The 21,596-nt window shown below is 39.1% G+C and overlaps 1 protein-coding gene across 1 annotated transcript in view; it reads right to left on the bottom strand.

The window, feature by feature from the left end:
- Positions 1–21,408, bottom strand: part of ADCY9 (adenylate cyclase 9) — a 107,873-nt gene extending 86,465 nt beyond the window's left edge. Inside the window, exon 1 of the mRNA XM_011376495.2 lies at positions 19,650–21,408. Within this exon, the coding sequence (XP_011374797.1) occupies positions 19,650–21,342 (1,693 nt within the window). The 5' untranslated portion in view covers positions 21,343–21,408. The remainder of the gene's footprint in view (positions 1–19,649) is intronic.
- Between the last annotated feature and the right edge of the window lie 188 nt (positions 21,409–21,596).

Below are 21,596 nucleotides of genomic sequence, written 5' to 3'. Positions count from 1 at the left end.
TTTACACAGTCCAGGGAAGGCACTCAACCTGGTGGACATAAGTACTCAAGTCCCTGGTAAAATGTACTCACTGTGATTTTCCCATGATTAAATAAAATATCGCATGCTTTAAGATCCTTTGCTCAAATACTACACTCCTTAAGCAGTCTTGTTACTCTTAGGCCTCCCACATATCTTGATACCACCAAAAAAGTATTCTGGGCAGTAGATATAAGTACTCTAGCCACTGAAAAAGTACACCATATTCCCCAATGTAAACTAATACACTGGCACCTAGTTTATATATCAGTCTCATGATTAGCATGAATCAGTCTTCCTAAACTTGTAAAACTCTGAACACTGATGAAAATGAAGATTCTGACTCTCCAAAATTGTGAACCAGATCCCCAACGCTCGCTAATTCTCCCACAGACTTCCATCTCTCCCAAAAGGCTGCAAAAGCACCAGCCACCTCATCTCCCTCCACTCTGTAGCGATGAATTACACAATCTCTATCTCCAATCCTACTGCCTTATATTACAATATACTCTAATTGCCAATGTTAATTAATATTACTCTGGGAGGTTTATTTGTTTTCTATAACAGCTTTATAATTCACAACCATACAGTTCATCCATTTATAGTAGACAATTCAGTGATTTTTAGTATATTCAACCATCACTACAATTTTGGAACATTTTCATGGCCTGAGAAAGAAACCCTGTACTCATTAGTCATTATTCTCCATTTCCATAAAATCCATCTGTTTCTATGGATTTACCTGCTCTAGACACTTAAAATGGAATAATTTAATATATGGACTTTTGTGTCTGACTTCCTTCACTTAGCATAAGTTTTCAGGATTCATCCAGGTTGTAGCATCTATCAGTACCTCATTCCCTTTTATGGCTGAATAATATTCCATCATATGGATGGACCACATTAGATGGATATTTGGGTTGTTTCCACCTTTTGGCTCTTACAGATAATGCTACTGTGAACATTCACCTACGAGTTTTTGTGTGGAAGTATAATTTGCATTCTTTTGGGTGTACACCTAGGAGTGGAACTGTGGGGTCACATGGTAACTGTGTGTTTAACCTTTGAGGAGCAGCCAGGATGTTTTCCACATCCCAAGAGTGCTCCATTTATCATTCCCACCAAAATGAATGGGGTAGTCTAGGAGATTTTTCAGACGAGGACTATACTTTATTTGTCCTCATATCCCCGATCTCTAGTAGGTACTCAAAAACTGTTCAACAAATGAATGCAAGCAGAGGTGGCTTTAAAAAGAGAAAGTAAAATGCAGCCCAACAGCAGAGTAAAAGGGCACTTACAAGGAATAGTTTTTTTCTCTGATGGGATCTTAACATACACTATATGCTTCTTTTGTCCCCTGAAAAAGCTACTCGCACTCATCCTGAATAGTTTTACCTACCCACTTACAGGCTTGAGAAACATCCTAACACAGGTGAACAATACCTACTGGGACTCCATGGGTCAGAGGGCTTCCTAACCATTTTGGCAGACATTCACTTGTGGCCATGGTAATCTAGCTGCTCTATGGGGTGTTCCAAGCTGCCCCACAAGGCAACTTTTCAAGGGGATCGATAAACACAGCTGAGGAGCAATACCACTTGTCAGAAGGTAGGGCTGAGGTTGTCCCTGGAGCATGCCCTCACACCTGTGAACATTTCCCACCCACCCGCCTTCTCAGCAAACAGCAGCCTGAGCCTGGCTGACCTCTGACCTCTCCCATGCAGCCACAAAGGGACCACTGCCTCTTCCTTTACCCTGAAGGAAGAACAATGTTTTCCTGATTAGAAACTCAGTTTTCTCCTCCTCTACCCTTGACACTTGATAACATTGACAAATTTACATACTCTTTCTTGTTTTAACTACATAAAAACAAATACAAATGAACTCTGAACTGATGCCCATGTTTGGGAGTGGAACTCTTTTAGTAGCCAAGTTTTTTTAGAAAAACATTCTATATTAAGGCCGCGTTGTGGGAACACCGCTGGCTGTAGACAGTATCCCACATTCCCGCGCTCTAAGGATAACTAACAAGCAGAGAGTGTCCCAGACGAGCACAAGAGGCCCACGGGCTCACGCTGCCCCACGGAAACTGAAGGGGAAGCCTAATTTTACCATGTTGTATTTAGACAGTTTGAATTCATTTGGACAAGAAAGTTCCTAGTGTTGTTTTGGACTTTTTTTTTCTGGTCAATATTTAAATATTACTTTTTTTAAAGCTTGCCCTAGATACCGACTGTTTATCTAACACACGATTCCAAAGTTGCCAAATCCAGTGCCAGCCTGAAGGAGACAGCCAAAACCCATATGTTTATCAAAAAGAAAATGGTCTCTAAACATATCACATCTGTAATTTTATCTTAATCACAACACAATTCCAACTTATGGTGAACAAAGTCATTTCAAACAAGATATGTAATTCACAACATTACCTATTACCAGCTTGACTCTCAACTTGGAGGGTATTTTCTGAAACATCTGACTGCCAGATGTGACTTTTTACAAATATCTCATTTTAAAAAGTAGCAGAAGTTTATCAAAAAGTTAAACAGAGTTATCTTATAACCCAGCAATTCCACTCCCAGGCATATACCAAAAGAACTAAAAACTTGTGCTCAAACAAAAACATGCACACAAGTGTTCACAACAGCATTATTCACAATAGACAAAAAGTGGAAACAACCCAAATGTCCTTCAACAGATGAACAGATAAACAAAATGTGGTCTAGCCATGCCATGGACTGTAATTCAGTCATAAAAAGGAATGAAGCATGATCCATACTACAATTAGCATGAAGCTTGAAAACATGATGCCCAGTGAGAGAAGCTAGACACAAGGGCCACATACTGTATGATTCATTCATGTGAAATATCCAGCATAGGCAAATCCACAGACACAGGAAATAGATTAGTGGTTATCAGATGCTGGAATGGGCACTGAGTGTTTAACAGATGGGAGGTTTTCTTTTGGGGTGATGGAAATGTTTTAGAGTTAGAAGTGATAGTTGTACAACACTGTAAATGAACTAAATGAGACTGAATTAACTTTAAAACGCTTCATTTTCCGTTATGTCAATGTCACATCAATATTTTTAAAAAGTGAACACAGCATCAGGGAACTGTAGGATAAAAGCAAGTGGGGAAAAATGGCAGAATATGAGCCCTTAGATAGTTCTAGATATGGTACAAGAAGCCTGACATCAGTGGGCCAGTATCAGAGAAAGTTTACAGAAGCAATTGGGACAGCAACCACCAGGTCTGCAATTTAGACTGGGAAGCAAGTTAGTTTAGATAAATCCTGAGTCTCTACCCCAGGATTTTTCATGACAATCTTACAAAGACTATCATAAGAAGTGTCAACATCTTAGTCCAGGCACTGGATGAGAATCCTGTCATTCCCTATGGAAAAGTGTGAACTGAGCACTTGACATGTGAAAATACATTTTTCTTTATCTGTAATAGAGGGAAAGCAGGAATTCAAGTGCTGCTTTCATAGTATCAAATCAGCCATAATATTAATCAAGAGTTATTCGGAGAGATAACGCACCTTTCACCCACCAGATATAGTCATTGATATCAGTGTCTGTGTTCTCACCCTGCTTTATTTTCCTGCACAGCCCCGTGGCTGCAGGCCACTATGTCCAGCTTCTGTGTATCTGTTTTTATGGTTTCCCTTACTGCAATCATGCTGTATCACCCTGTTATAGTCAGTGGGGAGGCTGTGATAGGGGCTGGAGGAAGCACGTGCAAAGGGCAGGTAAGCACCAAAGACAAAAAGGCGAGTTTGGTCTGGATATTAGGGAAGCCTGCACCTGACTCCTTTAAATCTATGTGGGGGGCCCCAAGCTCCCTGCTGCTAGCATGTGTCTGGAATGAAGTTTCAGCATTACAGAGCTCTTGCTCGCTGTGCCCCCGCTTCCTCACAGCAGCTCCTGGGGTATCATCGATCACATGGGTCTCAACTCTGATGAAAACAGGTTTTGAAGGGTCCGGGAGTAGGGTGAAAACCAACACGTTTCTAAACACCTACCTTGTGCCAGGTGCTCTTACATGCATTATCTCATTTAATCCTAACCCTTCAGATTAGGAGACTTGCTTCCCCTAAGAGAAAACTGACACTTAGACTGCCATTTTTGAGCAAACGACACACCATTTACCAAGTAACTACACACTGATCGCTTTGAAAATTAAGATGTTGACAACCCACACTCCTAAGAATTGAATCTACTTTAATTTTTAATTGAAGAGAGCAACCTTACAAAGCTGGAAGACTGATGCCTTTGTAGACTTAGTAGACATACAGACATAACCTGTGGAGTGAGGGGCAGCATGCATATCATGTAACTTACAAACCAGCCAACATGCACTAGGCAGTCTGGCACCTGGCCAGGCTCTTCAGAAAGAACAAACCTTCCAAAAACAAACAACAAACAATAATAACAAACTAGCACTGAAACAGTGCTAGATTAATAAATTCCAGATTAATAAATTTCTAGGATGAAAATTCACACACACCACCAGTTTAGAACAAAGAGGAAGAAATGTGGCTGGTTCTTCCTTGGCAGTATATTAGAGAACACACAACACACAAAATTTCTATATAGTTACTTTTACCGGATGCTTCTTGGGAAAGACTGAGTTGTTCTTTCCCAAAATCCTGGTAAATTTCAATAACAATCAATATTTTCCTAATTTAACATTAACATTGTAGCTTTATAATATAACTAGTTATAGAATTATTAAGTAATTTTAATTAATTCTTAGTTATAGAATCTAATCTATAATTCTCATTTTCTATTTCTACATACTCAAAAGAAATCTGCTTTAGTCTTGTGGAAAACATGCTCCATGAACTACGACACAAATTTGATTCAAATTTCCCTTTCTCCTCCCCTTTAAAAATATACTAAAAATAACTGTAATAACATCTTACTCATCCTGAACTCAATACCTAGCAACCTCACTTATTCAGAATATAGCTGACAACCAAAAATTGCACAGACTGAATTCTTTTTAGTCTTTTTAATCAAACTACCTTTCTAGGGTTAACGAGCTTAATAGTATATATGTATGTATGTATGTATGTATGTATATATGTATGTATGTGTGTGTTTATGGAATAAAGTGAAAATCAGGAGCAAAGCTATTATAGCTACATAAACTGATAGCAAGAGAGCAAGCAGAAAAATTATTTCAAAACATGAGTACTGGAAAAACAGACCAATGTCAGTTTATTTAAAGTAAAGCAAAAAATCCTGTTTTAATAGGGAACTTGCAGTATCAATAAAAGTCAAATAACAGACAATATAAATAACTGAGTCATCAAGAAAATTAAATTTTATTTGGCATATTTCATTTTTACGAAGGTAAGAAAGTGTTTTATGCATTTCAGAAATGTAAAACCAAATGTTTAAACTGATTAAAACAGGAAAATGTGTGATTGACTAAAAGGGAAAATCTTTGCCTCTTCAGAAAAATCAACCATCCAGAAAGACTCACTGTAATTGAAATTTATATATAACAACATACCAAATGAGACTAGTTTCATATTTAACCATATACCCCTAAAGCTGTCTATTAAGGAACTGTCTAGGAGAAAGGGAAAGGATGAGAGAATTTAATATTTAATCAACCTGGATCAAGCTTAGAAAAGAGGGTAGCTGTTAAAAATAAATAAATCAACTGATTATGTGTAACATTTATGTTAAATTACCAGTATTAAATCTCACTTAATCATGCCTTTCAAGAAAACTTCTAAACACTAGTGAAAATAAAATGCTACATTTTAGTCAAAGTATATTATTAAATAATAAAAGATTTTCTATCATTTCAACTTATTTTAAAACAATCAGCTTGATTATTAATTAAATAAAGAATTGCTTTTCCGTCAACTGATGAATGGATAAAAAATATATAGTCTATCCATATGATGGAATATTATGCAACCATAAAAAGGGATGGAGTACTGACATGCTACAGCATGGATGAACCTTGAAAACAATATGCTACGTGAAAGCCACCAGTCACAACAGGCTATACATTATGTGATGTCATTTATGTGAAATGTCCAGAATAGGCAAATCTATAGAGACAGAAAGTAGATTAGTGGTTGTCAGAGGCTGGGAGGTCTAGGGAGAAATGGAGAGTAACTGCTAAAGAATACAGAGTTTCTTCTTAGGGAGATAAAAATGGTCTAAAATTGATAGGGTGATAGATGCACTTATCTGTGTATATAAAACTTCACTAAACAGCATATTTTAAATGAGTAAACTAATGTGGTATGTGAATTATATCTTTAAAAAAGCTGTTATAAAAAAAATAAAAGAAAAGCTTAAAATCATTCGCTCTAAGAACCTTGTTCATATTCCTTGTTCAGGCAAGTTCCATACACCATAAGCAACGCTGTTGAAAGGAACAGAAACCTTAGTGCAAACTGGAACACCTCCAGGGGAGTATATGAATTGGAAATTTAATAGCTACTAAATAAAGCAACATCATGACTACAGCTATGAAAGCAAACATTTCCATTTGAACTTCAAATGGCAGAGGGACAAAGTTGATATCTTAGAATCACCAGCTCTGAAAGTATTCATAATCACAATTTCCTTCAGGAGCCAGAAAGAACACAGAGTTAAGTTACTACAGCTGAGAAATTCACTGTGAAATATGTTAGAGACTAGAAAAGTCCTTTGAAATTTTTTTGTTTGCATGGTAGTTCTAAAAGTTTTTAACCTTCTGCAATTACTTACACAGTGAGTCAGTCACTTTAGTTGTAGAAAACATGACTCTGACAGGCTGTGAATAACAGTTTCTCTAAGAGAAGCTACAGTTTCACCAGTTGGGTCTTTATTGAGGTGAAGTTCTCTCTCAGGTCAGATGACAAACTGTCTTTCACAACAAAGTAGAGTGTTTTTCCTTTTCTACTTTGTTTCACCAGCCATGCAAATCACAGCAAATGCTATATTATTTTCCATGAGCTGCTCCGCTGTTCGGGAGAAAGGATAAAACAAAACCCATTCAAATCTTTTATAAATCCTTTATAATTAAATCCAAGGGTTTCTGTTTATCATTGGTGACCTCTAATTTCTAATTACAGGTCTAAGGTAGACATTTTCCAGGTGCATTAATTTTTGGACTACTAGAGTCACACTAAATATACAGTAAATACATAGGACCCTGGCACACTAAATATACAGTCAGCAGAACCAAGAACCCACCGTCAGGAGCAAGTGAGTCTTTTATTAATGCAGTAATCAGTAAGAACATTATTAATCCAATATTTGCTCTGTTCTTCTAGTGAAAAACTTGCCAACACAGTGAAATTCATTTATTGGCAACTAACCTTCCAAACTCTCTCCAAAATAATGTTCAAACAAGAACTGAAGCACTTTTAAAAAATTTAATCACTGCATTTTCCCCAAACCTGTCAAAGGTGTTTCTCAAACTTTCAAAATCAAATGTGGTTCCTCTAACTATACCTTGCTTTATACAATAAATGTGATCCCCCTCAAAAAAGGGGTAAATTATACTTCTTTAACTCATTCTTATTTATTTATATTTAAAGGAAGTAAAAACCTTTTGGAAAGTTAAGAATCTCACACATGCCCTGCAATTTAGCGGTTCTATTAATCTGAGTTTTCATATGCTAAATATAACAAAATGAGGGTTCATAGTTAAACAAACAAAGAAGAAACCACCTCTTTATATTAAGAATGGATATTATTTCCCAATCATATGAGAAGCTCAGCTATTCTTAGAAAATTGTAGGGAATTTAAAGCACATTTAGTTTTACAAATATGAGGAAACAGAACCAGAGAGATTAAATTATTTTACCAAAAGTGCTTCACTATTTAGTAGAGAAGACATCTTAAGATGAAAAGCAAATCTACTGAACGAATTCATTTTTATAAATAGGAAGATAATTCTATAAAAGTACTTTCAGAATTATCCCCTAACTACCATACACACCCCCATCCCTGGTTTATAGACAGCTCGTTCACAAAACAAAAATTAACATTAATAACCATAAGAATCATTTTCTCATGGGGAAAAGAAGTCACAGAATGCAATGTAATCCACACTTTGAATATTATCCACTTAATAGGGCAAAACTAACTGAATCAATGTGCAAGAGACTCTTTCACTTAACATGTCAAAGCCTTAATGGTATATTGTATTTTAATATCCATAAACAAGGAAATAAATCACATGCATGTGTTTTCTTCCTCTCTACAAACTAGATGGTAAAAAAACCTAATTTAATATTTCCCAAACAATTCAAATATGAATATAAATGATTCAAAAACTGATTTCATTAGCACATTTTTCTTCAGAAGGAAAAAAAAATGAACTTTAATAGCATTACATAAAAATCCTGGAAATTATGCACAAAGACTATCCAGGAGCTTTGCCAAAAAAAAGGGATATGCTGGTTTTTCATGTGCATAAATGATAATCAAATAAGAATTATAAGGAGCTACAGTATTATTAAAGATAAATACACTTCTTGAAATCTCTATTTTAAAAAGCTTAAAAATGATTACCTAAACTAAGCCATTCAACTACTATTTCCTGGGCCCTAAACAAACACTTACTTGAGTTTTCAGTCCGAGTTCCTGACCTAGAGCCCAGAAGCCTTCACTGCCGGCTTTCAGAGCCCTGAGGCTATCCACTCTCCCTCACCCATGGGCCTATTCCACATTCCCAGGCACCATGCATCTGCAGCTCTCTCTGCTTCCCTAGATCCTTTCAAGAACAGACCAGTAGCCTCCATTTAAAAAACCATTCAACCATTCCTAGGAAACCAGTTGTTGCCTGCTCTCTACCTTCTGGTTTGTTCTGTGTAGATGTCTGGGATGTGTTTCGCACATGAGTAAGAAAAGGGCCCACATATGGAGCATGAGTAGTTATAATAGTCATTTATTCATTCATTCATTCATGCCACAAATATTACTGAGCATCTATTATGCGCCAGGCTATGTTCCTGGCACTAGGAATACAGCCATTAAAAAAACATGCAAAAATTACTGCTCTCAGGACACATTCTAGTAGAGTGGAAACAGATCATAAACACAATAAATAAGTCAGAGACACATTATTACTTTATGCAAGATAGGAAGGAGAGTGACAGGATAAGTCATTCCAGGAAGCACTATTCAGAGCAGGATTCCTAAGAAGGGAACTCTGAAGTTGGGCCTTCAGGAACCTTTCACAGTATTCCTGGGAGATGGGGCTTGCTGGGTTGGGGGCGCTCGTAGTCTGCAAACCGATCATCTACATTTTGGTTTAGGATTTCTTTCATTTTACTGTTCTTTATCACTAGTTACCAACAGTCACAGGCACTTGTCCCTCAACGGCCATTGGTGGGAAGATTTCGTAGAAGAAAATGCTACATTGCTCTATAACTGTCAATTTTAAGAGTGCAAATTAAACCTTCTAAGAGCTTAAGAAGCACAAACTGTTTCTTCTGTGGCGCTATTTCTTCATATAAACATGCATAGATTATTAATTTTCTTTTCAAAAAAAGGAAAGGGTAAACTTTAGCTCAGTCTCTCTGAATAAATATATCAAACAGAATTAATGAGATTTTAATACCTATAATTTCTCTGCTCCTTAAACATGTTACTAAATGTGTAAAAAAGCTATCAAAGACTACTGGGTCGTATGAAAAGGACTCGGGGACTAACCTGAAAGATCTCCCAGGGGCCCAAGATAGGACAATTTGAGCACCAAAAAAAAAAAAATGACATCTGTAATGAAATGAAATACATCAAAAAAAGCTAAAATCCAAGAGTTTATATTAAGTCTTTAAAAAAGTCATTCACTAGTCACCTTCAGAGGATGTTAAGAAACCAACTAAGCCTGAAAACTGGTATATAAAGGGAAAGAACCAAGAAAATAAAACAAACTTCTAAACATACATAGTTCACATGATCCTAAGGTTTCACAATGGTTGAGATTACAATGTGCATGAAAACACTCTGAACTGGGAAGAACTAAACAAAGGTATAGTTATTGTTCCTGTTATTGCTACCGCTAAGAAAATTATCCCCACTTTCAATAACACTAACTTATGAATCCAATCTCAAGAGTGACTATGTGCCAACAACTTTTCTAAGTAATTAATATTAATTTCTCCTTTAATCTTTACAATAATTCTAAGCAGTGAGAAATAGTATTTTCTAATACAGTTCTTTTAAATAGTCTCCCCTTTTCTTGGGAAATATGTTCCAAGACCCCCAGAGGATGCCTAAGACCCCAGATAGTACCAAACCTTATATATAGTTGACTCTGAATGGCACAGGTTTGAACTGCATGGGTCTACTTATATGCTAATTTTTTTTCAACTGACCTTTGAAGTTCAAACCCAAATTGTTCAAGGTCAATCATATGGTTGGGAATCCACGTAAGCAAAGAGCCAACTGTAGTTACAGATTTGCAAGAGAGGTCAGTACCCCTAAGCCCCAAGTTGTTCAAGGGTCAACTACATATAATAAGTCCTCACTTAACATCATGGATAGGTTCTGCGGCTTTAGGTGAAACGGCACATGTAGAAACCAATTTTACCATAGGCTAATATAAACAAGAGCTAAATTCTCATGGCATCTCATCAATGTTAGAACGAAGAGACACTGAATGAAATTACATTATTTGAGGACCTGCTATACTATGATTTTTTCCTACACAATTAAACCTATGGTAAATTTTAATTTCTAAATTAGACACAGTAAAAGATTAACCATAACTAATAGAACAATTATAACACTATGCTGTAATAAAAATTATGTTTGGGGCCACTATTAAGTAAAATAAAGGTTACTTGAATACAAGCACTGTGATACCGCTACAGTCAATCTAATAACCAAGACAGCTACTGACTGACTAATGGGTGGGCAGTTATACAGAGTGGATTCACTGGACAAAGGGATGATTCACATCCGGGGTGGGACAGAGCAGGACGGTGCGATATTTCATCACACTACTCAAAACAGCGCACAGGTTAAAAGTTATGAATTTTCCATTTAATATTTTTGGACCATAGTTGACCATAAGTAACTGAAACCATGGAAAATGAAACTAGAGAAAAGGGGACTACCGTACTGGCTCCACTACTTAACAGCTCTTTTCAGCTGTGTGACTATCCCAAATTACTTAGCCTCTCTGTGTTTCAGTTCTTTCTAGTATAAAATGGAGGTAAGTGTCCTTACCTCCCAGCCCTATTTGTAATACGATAAGTAAGTCTAGTACATATTTGTTTAGGTGATTATTTGATTAATGTCTACTTCCCCTTCTAGGTTGTATGTTCCAAGAGGGCAGAGGGCTCTATCTCCAGAACCTGATGTAGGCCTAGCAAATAGTAGGAACTCATTTGATATTTATTGAATAAATAAACGAGTTTATAGTAGAATATAGTAGAGCTGAGTAACTGCTCTAGTTCAAAACTCAGCCAATATCTCCAGAACTGCAAAGCTGAAGATTTCCCCATAATTCTTCAACTATCAAGGGCCACATCCTGTTAAGTACCTCTAAGCTCTGGAGACCAGAAGCAGCCCAAGAACAATACTGTCTGAACTCCCCGGGGTTTTTAGTAAAGAAGCTGCCAAACTTGGCAGCTACAGTTTAACCAGGGCAGGCTATCAGTGTTTTGTATTTTGGACACCTGCCCCTTTTAATTTGAGAAACTGACACAATCACAGTCCCTGGGGTGTTCTGGGTTTCAATACCAAATTATACAAGATGTGCACCAAATAGAATGTAGGAAAAAAGAAACACCCCTGAGTGCAGTACAAAATGTGACTCATCATCTAGAAGAGTTATTATTTATTGAACAGACATTATGATCAAGTCACTATGCTATTAAGTGCTTTACTTGAATCATCATCTCATTTTGAGTCTCCAAATAAGCCTCTGACAAAAGTACTGTTATTCCTATAAATTGGACAGTCCCTATGTAGTGTGCCCAAGGCTCCACGGTTCAGAAATTGCAGAATTCAGAATTGAATCCAAAATTGGAAACCAAATTCCATGTACCTGACCACTAAACTATACTGCCAAAGGGAATGATAAAATAAAAACAAAGTTGATGGTCTTCATCGTGAACCCTAAACACCAGCAAAAATGTTTTGGCACAATCGCAAATGATTGTTTTGAGAAAAAGTAAATGTATGGACTAAAGTCACTTCCTACTTCGACAATAAATGTGACATGTCTGTCATAATTTCAGTCTGAGTTGTTTCATCTACATGAGAATACATGTTTGGGTGGTAGTTACAAAACCCTCAGTCTTCCTCTCTTACAGCTTAGGGAAGCAGTTCTCAAAGTGTGGTACTCAAACCCTTAGAGGCCCCTGGGACCTTTGCAGAATATCTCTGAGGTCAAAAATATTTCCATAATAACATTAGGATGTTATTTGCCTTTTTCACTGTTGACATTGGAGTTGATGGTGTAAAAGCAATTGTGGATAAAACTGCTGGTGCCTGACTGCATGAATCAAGGCAGTGGTACAAAACTGCACTAGTCATTGATGTTCTTTACTGCCATACACTTGCAGAAAGAAAAAAAATAGTCAATTTCACTTAAGAACGTCCTTTGAGGAAGCAGTAAAACTGAATAATTGTATTAAATCTCAACCTTGAGTGCATGTCTTTTTAATATTCTGTGTGACAAAAGGGGGAAACGTGCCTACAGCACTTGCATTGCACATCGAAATACCATGGTTGTCAAAAATAAGCACCCATGCAATTATTTGGGTTGTAAGCTAAATTAGCTGCTTTTTTGATGGAACATGATTTTTACTTGACCTACAGACAGGCTATGGTCATTCAGAGTTAAGTATTTAGCAGACTGTTCCTGAAAAATGAACAAAATGTGTCTGTCATTTCAAGGAAAACAATTAACAGTATTTGTTGCCAATAATAAAATTCAAACTTTCAAATTTAAACCAGAATTTTGAAAAACTTTTATCTGCCACTGTGAGATTGACATCTTCCCAATATTTAAAGACATTGCTTATGTCGACATTTGGAAGATCTGCACAACTCAAAACACCAATATTTTCCAAGTGACCAATGCGTAATGTTACAAAATCACACCTGGGTAAAGGATTCATTCAAAGATCCGGTGGGGTTTTAACAGCATACAAAGAAATTGATTAATTGGATTTCAGATTCCATATTGCAACTAACTCTTAAGAAACTACCACTTGTTGGATGCTAATTCAGTATCAAAGAAAAATATCCACAATTATAAAAAGGCTATTAAAATGTTCCTCCGTTTTCCAACTATGTCTACATCTGTTAAGCCATATTTTCTATACATTCTTCAACATCCTGCAACAATGCCAAAACAGTTAAGAAAACCTAGCTGACACACTTTAAAATGGCTAAAATGGTAAATAAACTTTTATGTGTATTTTACCAGTTTTTAAGAAATCTAGTAGTTTTTGATAAATCCAGACATTAAAGAGATTTGCAGAAATGTAAAATAGTGCCACTCTTCCCACCAAATTTGTTTATGGAAATAGTTAAATTTTTTAAATGCAGTTATTTTTATAAAAATATGTTATTTATATTAACATGCATTGGGTAAATGGGTTTACTATTTTGAAACGAATTAAGATTTTTGAAACTTCTCAGACTAATAAAGTAAATATTAATAAATAACTTACATAAACACAAACTCTTTAGCTTCCACAATAATTTTTAAGAGCGTAAAGGGGTCCTGAAACCAAGTTTGAGAACCACTGGTTTGTAGAAAGTCTCATAAGCTGGTCACAGCTGTTCCTGACCATTGCCGTCCCACAATTCCACCCTCTTCAAAGCTGTTCCTGTCCTCGCTGCCATCCTCTGGTTTAGCTACTACTATTACCACCACCGGCTTTTGGAGGGGCTGGACCTTCCAACCTATTCTAAGAGAATGAGCCTCTTTTACCTCGGCAGAGTATGCTAGGTAGGCATGTATTTATTAGAAATACAATGCCAGCAAATCCTAGGAGAAACACAACAAAAACCTAATTTACAAGAGCAAGCAAGTTTTACAAAATACAGTCTCCTTCACCAAAGCTGACCTAAGTTTAGCCACAGGTTGGCTTGGCTGGTGCAGCTTACCAGGAATATGAACAAGACTGACGAATGTCAAGGCCTTCTCCAGCTTTTCTAGGGGTACACAACCCCTGCCCTTGGCCCTTTCCTCTGTTTGTGGTAGCCCCGGCCAGCCTGTGATGTGCTCAGTCCCTTCACCTCCCTCCTTAGCCTGGCCAGTCTAGACTTAAGAAATAGTAGTTCCCTTTTCTGTTTCAAAAACTCTCACCACTTTACAAAATTCCCTTCCAGGATGCTAGTTCCTGTTGGGAAAAGGTCTTTAGGTGTCTTATATGCAAAGTATAAATGATGCCAAGAGCCACATGGATGAGGAGTCATTCAGTCTGGTCTTATGGTGGTCAGCAGCTTCCTGCCACCACCAGGAGAGCAGACCTGGAGAAATCTAATTAATGACCATACTCTTACAATATCGAAATCCCAACAGGAATACCAATACTGAAATCACCAACAAACAAAAAGAGAAAAAATTAGGCACATGCACACAAGCAATGGAAATTTTTTTTTTTTTTTTAAGATTATCATTCCACAGCAAAGTACCCAGGCAGCATTGACCAGTAGGTAGAAACAATTATTACCTGAACTGGCTAGTAGAACTCTGAAATTTCTTGACTTACTCTATCTGCTTCTTTTCAGTTTTTCCCTTTCTTAGTAATTGTACCTGAAAACATTACTCTCCTTCCTTCTTCATTCCACCTGTGATTCAGAAAACTTATTCTTAACTTTCTTTGCCAAAGGCTAATTCTAATCAAAGGCTGGTCCTCAGAATTAACAGCTGTGTGGTATATAGAAGACATATAGTAATTTGGCCTGAAGGAGCCTGAATAATTGTCATCAGGGGCTGCCTGAGCATGACTCCACAGCTGTTTGTCATCTCCAATCCCAGTTGTCATGCCAAATTTTTTGCTTCATCTTATCTCTGCCACTTACTATCCAAGAAGCTATACTTCTATGTGCACAAGGGATCCTGCTCAAGAACACAGGTAAGCATGGAAGCTCTCTTCAACATGGCTTAAGAGGACTGAGCTGTCAACTACAGGCTAGGACTGCAGTGACAAAGGTTACATGCTTAGGTGGAAGCAAGCTAACCAAGCCATCAGGTAAAACAAGGGGTGCATCTGAGCAAGCAAACTGCATGCAAAATTGGTACTTGGCCAAGGCTCCTCGCTGTCAGCTGGCAGGGAACCAGAGAGCCCAGACTTCCAGGTTGGGACAGCTGTCAGCAAAAGCTAAAGCACAGAGTCCTTAGCACCATCAGTTTGAGGAGTGGCCTCAGACAGAGGCTAGATAGGAACTCTTCTTAAGTGCCACCTATTAGCAGCACATGGTGAAAGTCTCAGTCTGAAGTGGCCAGGTGAGGATCCATCCCAATTCACATCAGAGGATCTTTCCCCCAGTTGCTCCACGAGCCCAAAATTTTGGCTTGGGGGAAAGTCTTGTTTTAGTTCCCCATCTAACAATGTGAGAGCTACTGAGTATTCCCTTCTACAAAGACATGATTGTGAAGGTGGATTTAAGTGACTGAGCACCTTTGTTTTTATCTTCCTAACATTTAAGAGGGGAAAATGGGATGTCTGTGGGTATCTCTGACAGTTTCATCTTCTGTCTTTGTGACTCTCTACCTATGATAGGAAAAACCAACAGTGCTAGACAATATACCTCACCTTTTGCTTGTGGCCCAAGGTATTCTCTTGGTCCCAGTGGTTCATCCCAAATGGTGTGGAAGAACCTTTCTTCCTATCACTCAAATAAGTCTATTTCTCTCTATCTTTAATAAAAATTACCTCTTACTTCTTGGATCATTTCCAAAATCCCAGTCCTATGCTTAAAATTCTTTCAACCTTCTCTCAGTGATTGGCCACCCTATCTAAAATTTCACACACACATACATACACACACACACACACACACTCCATATCCTCCTTCCTGCTTAATGTTTTCTCCTTAGAATTTAACACAAAATCAACTTTATATTTTACTTATTTGTTTACTGTCTGACTGCTGTATTAAAATGGACACCCCATAAAGGCAAGAATTTTTGCCTGTTTTGTTCACTGCTGTATTCCCACATCTAGAATTGTGCCCAGTACAAAATAAATTATTTGTTGAATGAATGAATGAACAAGCCAAGAGTTTCTAGCCTATGTCATATTCTGCAACTTGATCCTGCATTCTCCATCCATACCATAGAAAACTCAAAGTCTCTCATCCATTCCTAACTCTAAACCATCCCGAGATCAATTTCAGAAACTTGAAATGCAATCTCCCATTCAAACAATCGAGCCCCTTGCCTCTCTCAGTCATCTGTTTAAATCTGACTCTGAGTCCTATCAGTTTGATCTTACTACTTTCATATCTGTTCTATCATCTCCATCATCACTGGTGTTACCTTGGTTCACGCTGCCATCAATCCTGCCAGGGAATCTACTGAAACAGTTCACTAATCTACAGTCTCATACCCTTCCAACCCACAGTCCTTAGAACTGAAAGAGTGAGCTTTCCAAAACTGCAAATCAGATCACCTAAGCTTCCTGCATAAAGCCTATCAGTGGCTCCCCATTACCTATAGGATTGAACCCAAACTTCTTCCCATGTGACCCATAGCCTTCTTTGTCCTAATGAACTACTTTCAGTTGCCCAACCCATCAAGAAACACAGCTTCAAGCCTTTGCCCATGCTATTCCTACTGTACCAAATGTTTTTCTATCTACTTGGAGAGCCACTGCTCAATCTCAAGATCCATCTCCAGTACATGCATCTCTCTAAAGAATTCCTGACTCTACATACTCTATGGTTCTTAACTTTTTTGGCATCAGGAACTGGTGCTCCTATGAGAATCAAATACCTGATGATCTGAGGTACAACTGATATGGTGATGCTAGTGCTGGGGAGCAGCTGCAAATACAGATGAAGCTTCTCTCTCTTGCCCACTCCACACCTCCTGCTGTTTGGCCTGGTTCCTAACAGGCCACAAACTGGTAGGACTGGTACTGGTCTGCAGCCTGTGAGCTCACCAAGGACAAAAATTGTCATGACTCTATCTGCACATCCTCAGTGCCAGGATCATTTTAACACAAAAAAATATTTTCAAGGAGTAAGTAAATGTGCAGAAATAATGAAAGTCCACCTTTCCACAAAGCCTGTTCAGATAAATTAAAGAGGAGTGGCTTCCTTTCATGCTTCCAGGCTACTTCTGGAATCCCCAGTTCATTCTACCAGTGCTCATTTCTACAGAGTTCTCTACTGGGTATTTTTGACCCATTATCAAAAAAGGGGATGAGTTGTAAAGGCTAATGCCAAACATTGTATAAAAAAAAATCTGCCACAAACACAGACAAGCTAAAAGAAATCTTACATAAACACTTTAACCCTGTGTATGAAAAGGGTCTTCTACAAACTATGTAATCATCTCAATTTAGCAGATTCATACAACGTCTGGAGAATTGAACTGTGCAGTCTCAAAAAGGGTCAGGGAGTTGTATACACATCCTCTATTAGTGAAGTCCTGTCCACAAAGATTTTCAAAGTGAGCTGAATAAAGCAAAAATCGTGGTCTCAGGGAAACAAAAGAATACCATGCAAAAAAAATCACCAGTTTGGATAAGCCTTCTCTCTTTCTCTACCTCTCATCTAGTTCTAAAACTCTTTCCTTGTAAGTCATACAGTATACATAAATTAAAAAGTGAATTTATCAAATTTATACTATTTGAGGTAAAAAAAAAAAGTTTACAAACCCATTCTAGCATTTTTGTCAGTCTTTAGACCTTTGACCTATAAATTGAAAATAAAATTACCCATAAATTAACAAAAATGGGTATCGCCAAAAAGTCAGACTTAGCAATTTCCAGATATACTTAATGATTGTATCTGTTTTTATTTTTGAAATTCAAGTAATACTCTGTTCAAAGTACCACTTTCAGAATTTCTGTCATTGTCAGACTTCATTTAACATAATACAGCACAGCTCCATTCCTTGGAATACGTCTCACTATCCCTGAAGACAGAGCCTGCAACACTCAGATCATAAAGATGCCAAAACGTCTAGCAGGAATTACATCTGCACTCCACTCCAGTGGCACCTTCAGAGTCTAGAGCAGGAGCCACCCTCCTACAGGCAAAGACACTTGTCACACTAGAATCTCTCAAGTAACCTGAGAAGTGTAGTTTCTGACCTCAACAATGTAGCTTTTAAAGCTTTCTTGGTGGAGGGAATTACAGGTGGAAATATTTTTCTACTTCATCTATAAATTCTTCAACTACTAACGAAATGAATAAATAAAGAAAAATCAGGAAAATAAAGTACCCGCGCCAGATTTCCAGTAAGTAAATGACATGGGGAACTCCAATCACAAGCAGAGAAAGAAAATATCAACTGAGTATACGGGGTTACGTCAAAACTGACAACCTATTCAGGACCTCAAACTCAAGCACTTATTGTCTCTGATTACACTATTCTCTCATCTCTGATTTAAGCTGTAACTTCTCCCTCTGAGGATTCTAGTTCCTGGGGCTTTTCACTGTGTAATTATGCAATGTGCGGGCACCACAAAACACAATATAGCTTTACAAGTTAGGCTTTTAAAAGTCAATGTAATTTTTTCTACATACTTCCAAAATAGATGTTCCCCTCAAATCACCCAGAATATTCTAGTAAAACATAAGGACTGTTTTTTAAAAAGTGTTAGTTGTTTAGAACCCTTACTTTTGGTCCCACTTAAACATCATTTCCCAGATCTCAAAGATTTTTGTCCTATGTGACAATAAGAAAAATAAAAGAAGCTCAGTGAAAAAAAAAAAAAAAAACACATCAAGAATAGCAGTAAGAAACTTAAAACTAGGACAAGGACCTGATACAAATCTGAGGGACGGGGGGTGGAAGATCTAAACACTGGGTGCATTGCTCACTTTCAAATCACTTGGTGGCTTGAGACATTCGATGTTCTAAAACGCTGCAGTCTATATGTTAAAACAAATACCATGATAAGAACGCATAGTTAAATAAAGTTGTGCACTCAGCAGTATATAATTCCATCTAATTCTCAAAAGTCCTACAGGGCTGAGCTGACTTCCTTGTTCCAGCAAAAGGAGCCCTAAACAGAGGGTTTTATTCTTTACATCGTTGGAAAAAGGCATAAAGAAATGTTTTGATGGGATTTAAGAGTAAGCAAATGAAATGCAAAGGCAATTTCTTAAAGTGATTCAAAGTTAGGACTGCAGGGCTCCAGTCTCCTTACATTCATAAGACCTATCCCAGAATTTCAGAAACATTAACAGCCGCCTGGTAGGAACTGCATTTTCAAAGTTCTCCTTCCTTCTAAAGGTCTCATCTAGGTCAACACTGCCACGGTGTGAACAGATCTGTGGTATCTGACTCATTGGAGGAAAAGTCCCACTGGCCCCCAGATGCCCCCACCATAAGGTGTCCCTACACCATAACTGATCTGCCTCCAGATACTGGCGCTGGAAAGAGATTGTTTTGTTTTTTCAACACAAACAGAATTGGGGAGGGAGATGACCAGGCAGAGAAATGCACATACCTTTCAACTGGTCAACAACAACGCTCTGGCCGAGGCGTTCAGTAACTCTCCCATCTTCCATTTCGTACCGATCATCTAGATATTTTGCAGTGGCCTCAGAAATGTGAACCTTGCCAGCCACTCCCAGCTGCTCCATGAGATTGGCCAGGTTCACGTCATTGGACCACACATCGAATTTGAACCTCCTCATGCCCAAGATGCCGCACAAGACAGTCCCTGTGTGAACCCCAACACGCATGTTCACCATCTCTTTCTTCTCCTGGCAGAAGTGCTCGATGGCTCTTATCATGCCCAAGCCCATTTCGATGCAGCAGTAGGCATGGTCGGCCCGGGGCTCAGGGCACCCTGCCACGCAGTAGTAGCAGTCTCCCAGGGTGCTGATTTTCTCACACTTGGTCTCTTCACACAACCGGTCGAAGCGACCGAACAGATCATTGAGGAGACCCACCAGGGCATGAGCAGACTTGTTGGCACTCATCTTAGTGAAGCCTACGATGTCTGCAAATAAAATACTGACCTCTTCAATCTGCTGCATCTTAAACGGGCGGAATGCTATAGGGGCTTTCTGTATGGAAGATTTTTTCTTCCTGTTCTTGGGGCTGGAGGTGGCATGCCTTTTCACAGAATTCTCGCTCTCCTCATCCCCCTGTTTCATCAAGTCATCAGCTATGATTCTTGGCATCACAGAATGAATCATCCTTTCTTTCAGGGCTTTTTCCACTTCCAGATCCTTTCCATGCATAATGGACTGTCCTACCTTGAGAAAGGTGCTCCTGGATCTCACCTGGGACATGATGAATAGGTGGATCCCAATGGCATGAATACAGACGTGGAGCAGGGCTCGGCTCAACAGCTCCCAGTGCGGAGGCCCTGTTTCAGGTGAGGGGAAGCAGTCTTCACCTTGGAAATGATAGCCAAAGGTCTCAAAAAGAACAGAATAAGACACTCCCAAAAACAAGCTCAAGTACAAAGGTAAGTGCATGACGGTGTAGAGCAAAAAGAGCACTTCGATGCACATGGAAAAGCTCCCCACTTGAGATAAGCAAGTGTCTGTGGGCTTGGCTGCGAGAGTATGATTGGAGCTGTCAACACGTCCTGAGAGAGGCGTCAGAACCTGAAACTGGGCAGCCAGGGTCAGGGCGAATACCAGGAGGGTGAGAACCAGCGAGGTCCCCACGTAATGTCGGGCATACAGTTTGGTGAAGGTAAACAGGAAAAAGCCCACACACACCACGAGGAAGCACAGAGCAGGGACTGCCATGACAATCAGTTTGGATCTCATGTGGACCCCAAAATAGATGCTCCAGAGCAGGCAGGCGAAGCCAATGTAGAAGAGAGCGTACCGGAAGCGGCGCTGGGTCTGCGGGAAGCAGCGCTCAAGGCAAGCCTCCTCCAGGTTCACCGAGTCGAATTTGGGGTCCCACCACCGGCTGGAGGCCCTCTCGAACAGCTGGGGCAGTTTCTTCTGCCTGCGCAGGCGGCCTCCAGCGCCCACTCTCCGGGGAACCCCGCCTGAGTCGCCGGAGCTGCTACAGCTGGAAGAGATGCTGTACTTGCAGTGTTTGGGGTGGCTGATGGACGATAGCTGCTTGGGGTTGATTTTGACCCTCACGCTGTTGCTGTCTCCGCTGGAGTCACAACTCACCTCGGTGCTGTGGTGCTGCAGCAGCTGCTGGTGGGGCGGGGAAGCCATGTTGCCGCGCGCTCGGAGCCTTCCCCAGCCGGGGTCACCGGTACCTGTCAGCGAGACAAGTAGAGTTAGACTGGTGTTTATTCCCACCCAGGTACACCCACCTGAAGGCCATAAGCTCTATCCATTTCCTAAGTGGAGGCTCCAGCAGTCCGTTTGCAAAGGCACCATATGCTCACAAAACCGCGGTAATCTCTAATCAGCTCTTCCACCGTCCCACCTCGAGGCCGACCCCAGTCACCGGGAAGCGGTCCGGA

Source organism: Pteropus vampyrus, unplaced genomic scaffold, assembly GCF_000151845.1.
Source record: "Pteropus vampyrus isolate Shadow unplaced genomic scaffold, Pvam_2.0 Scaffold300, whole genome shotgun sequence".
Classification (NCBI taxonomy): domain Eukaryota; kingdom Metazoa; phylum Chordata; class Mammalia; order Chiroptera; family Pteropodidae; genus Pteropus; species Pteropus vampyrus.
The sequence above is the reverse complement of the archived record's forward strand: the minus strand, read 5'-3'. Positions and strand labels throughout refer to the sequence as shown.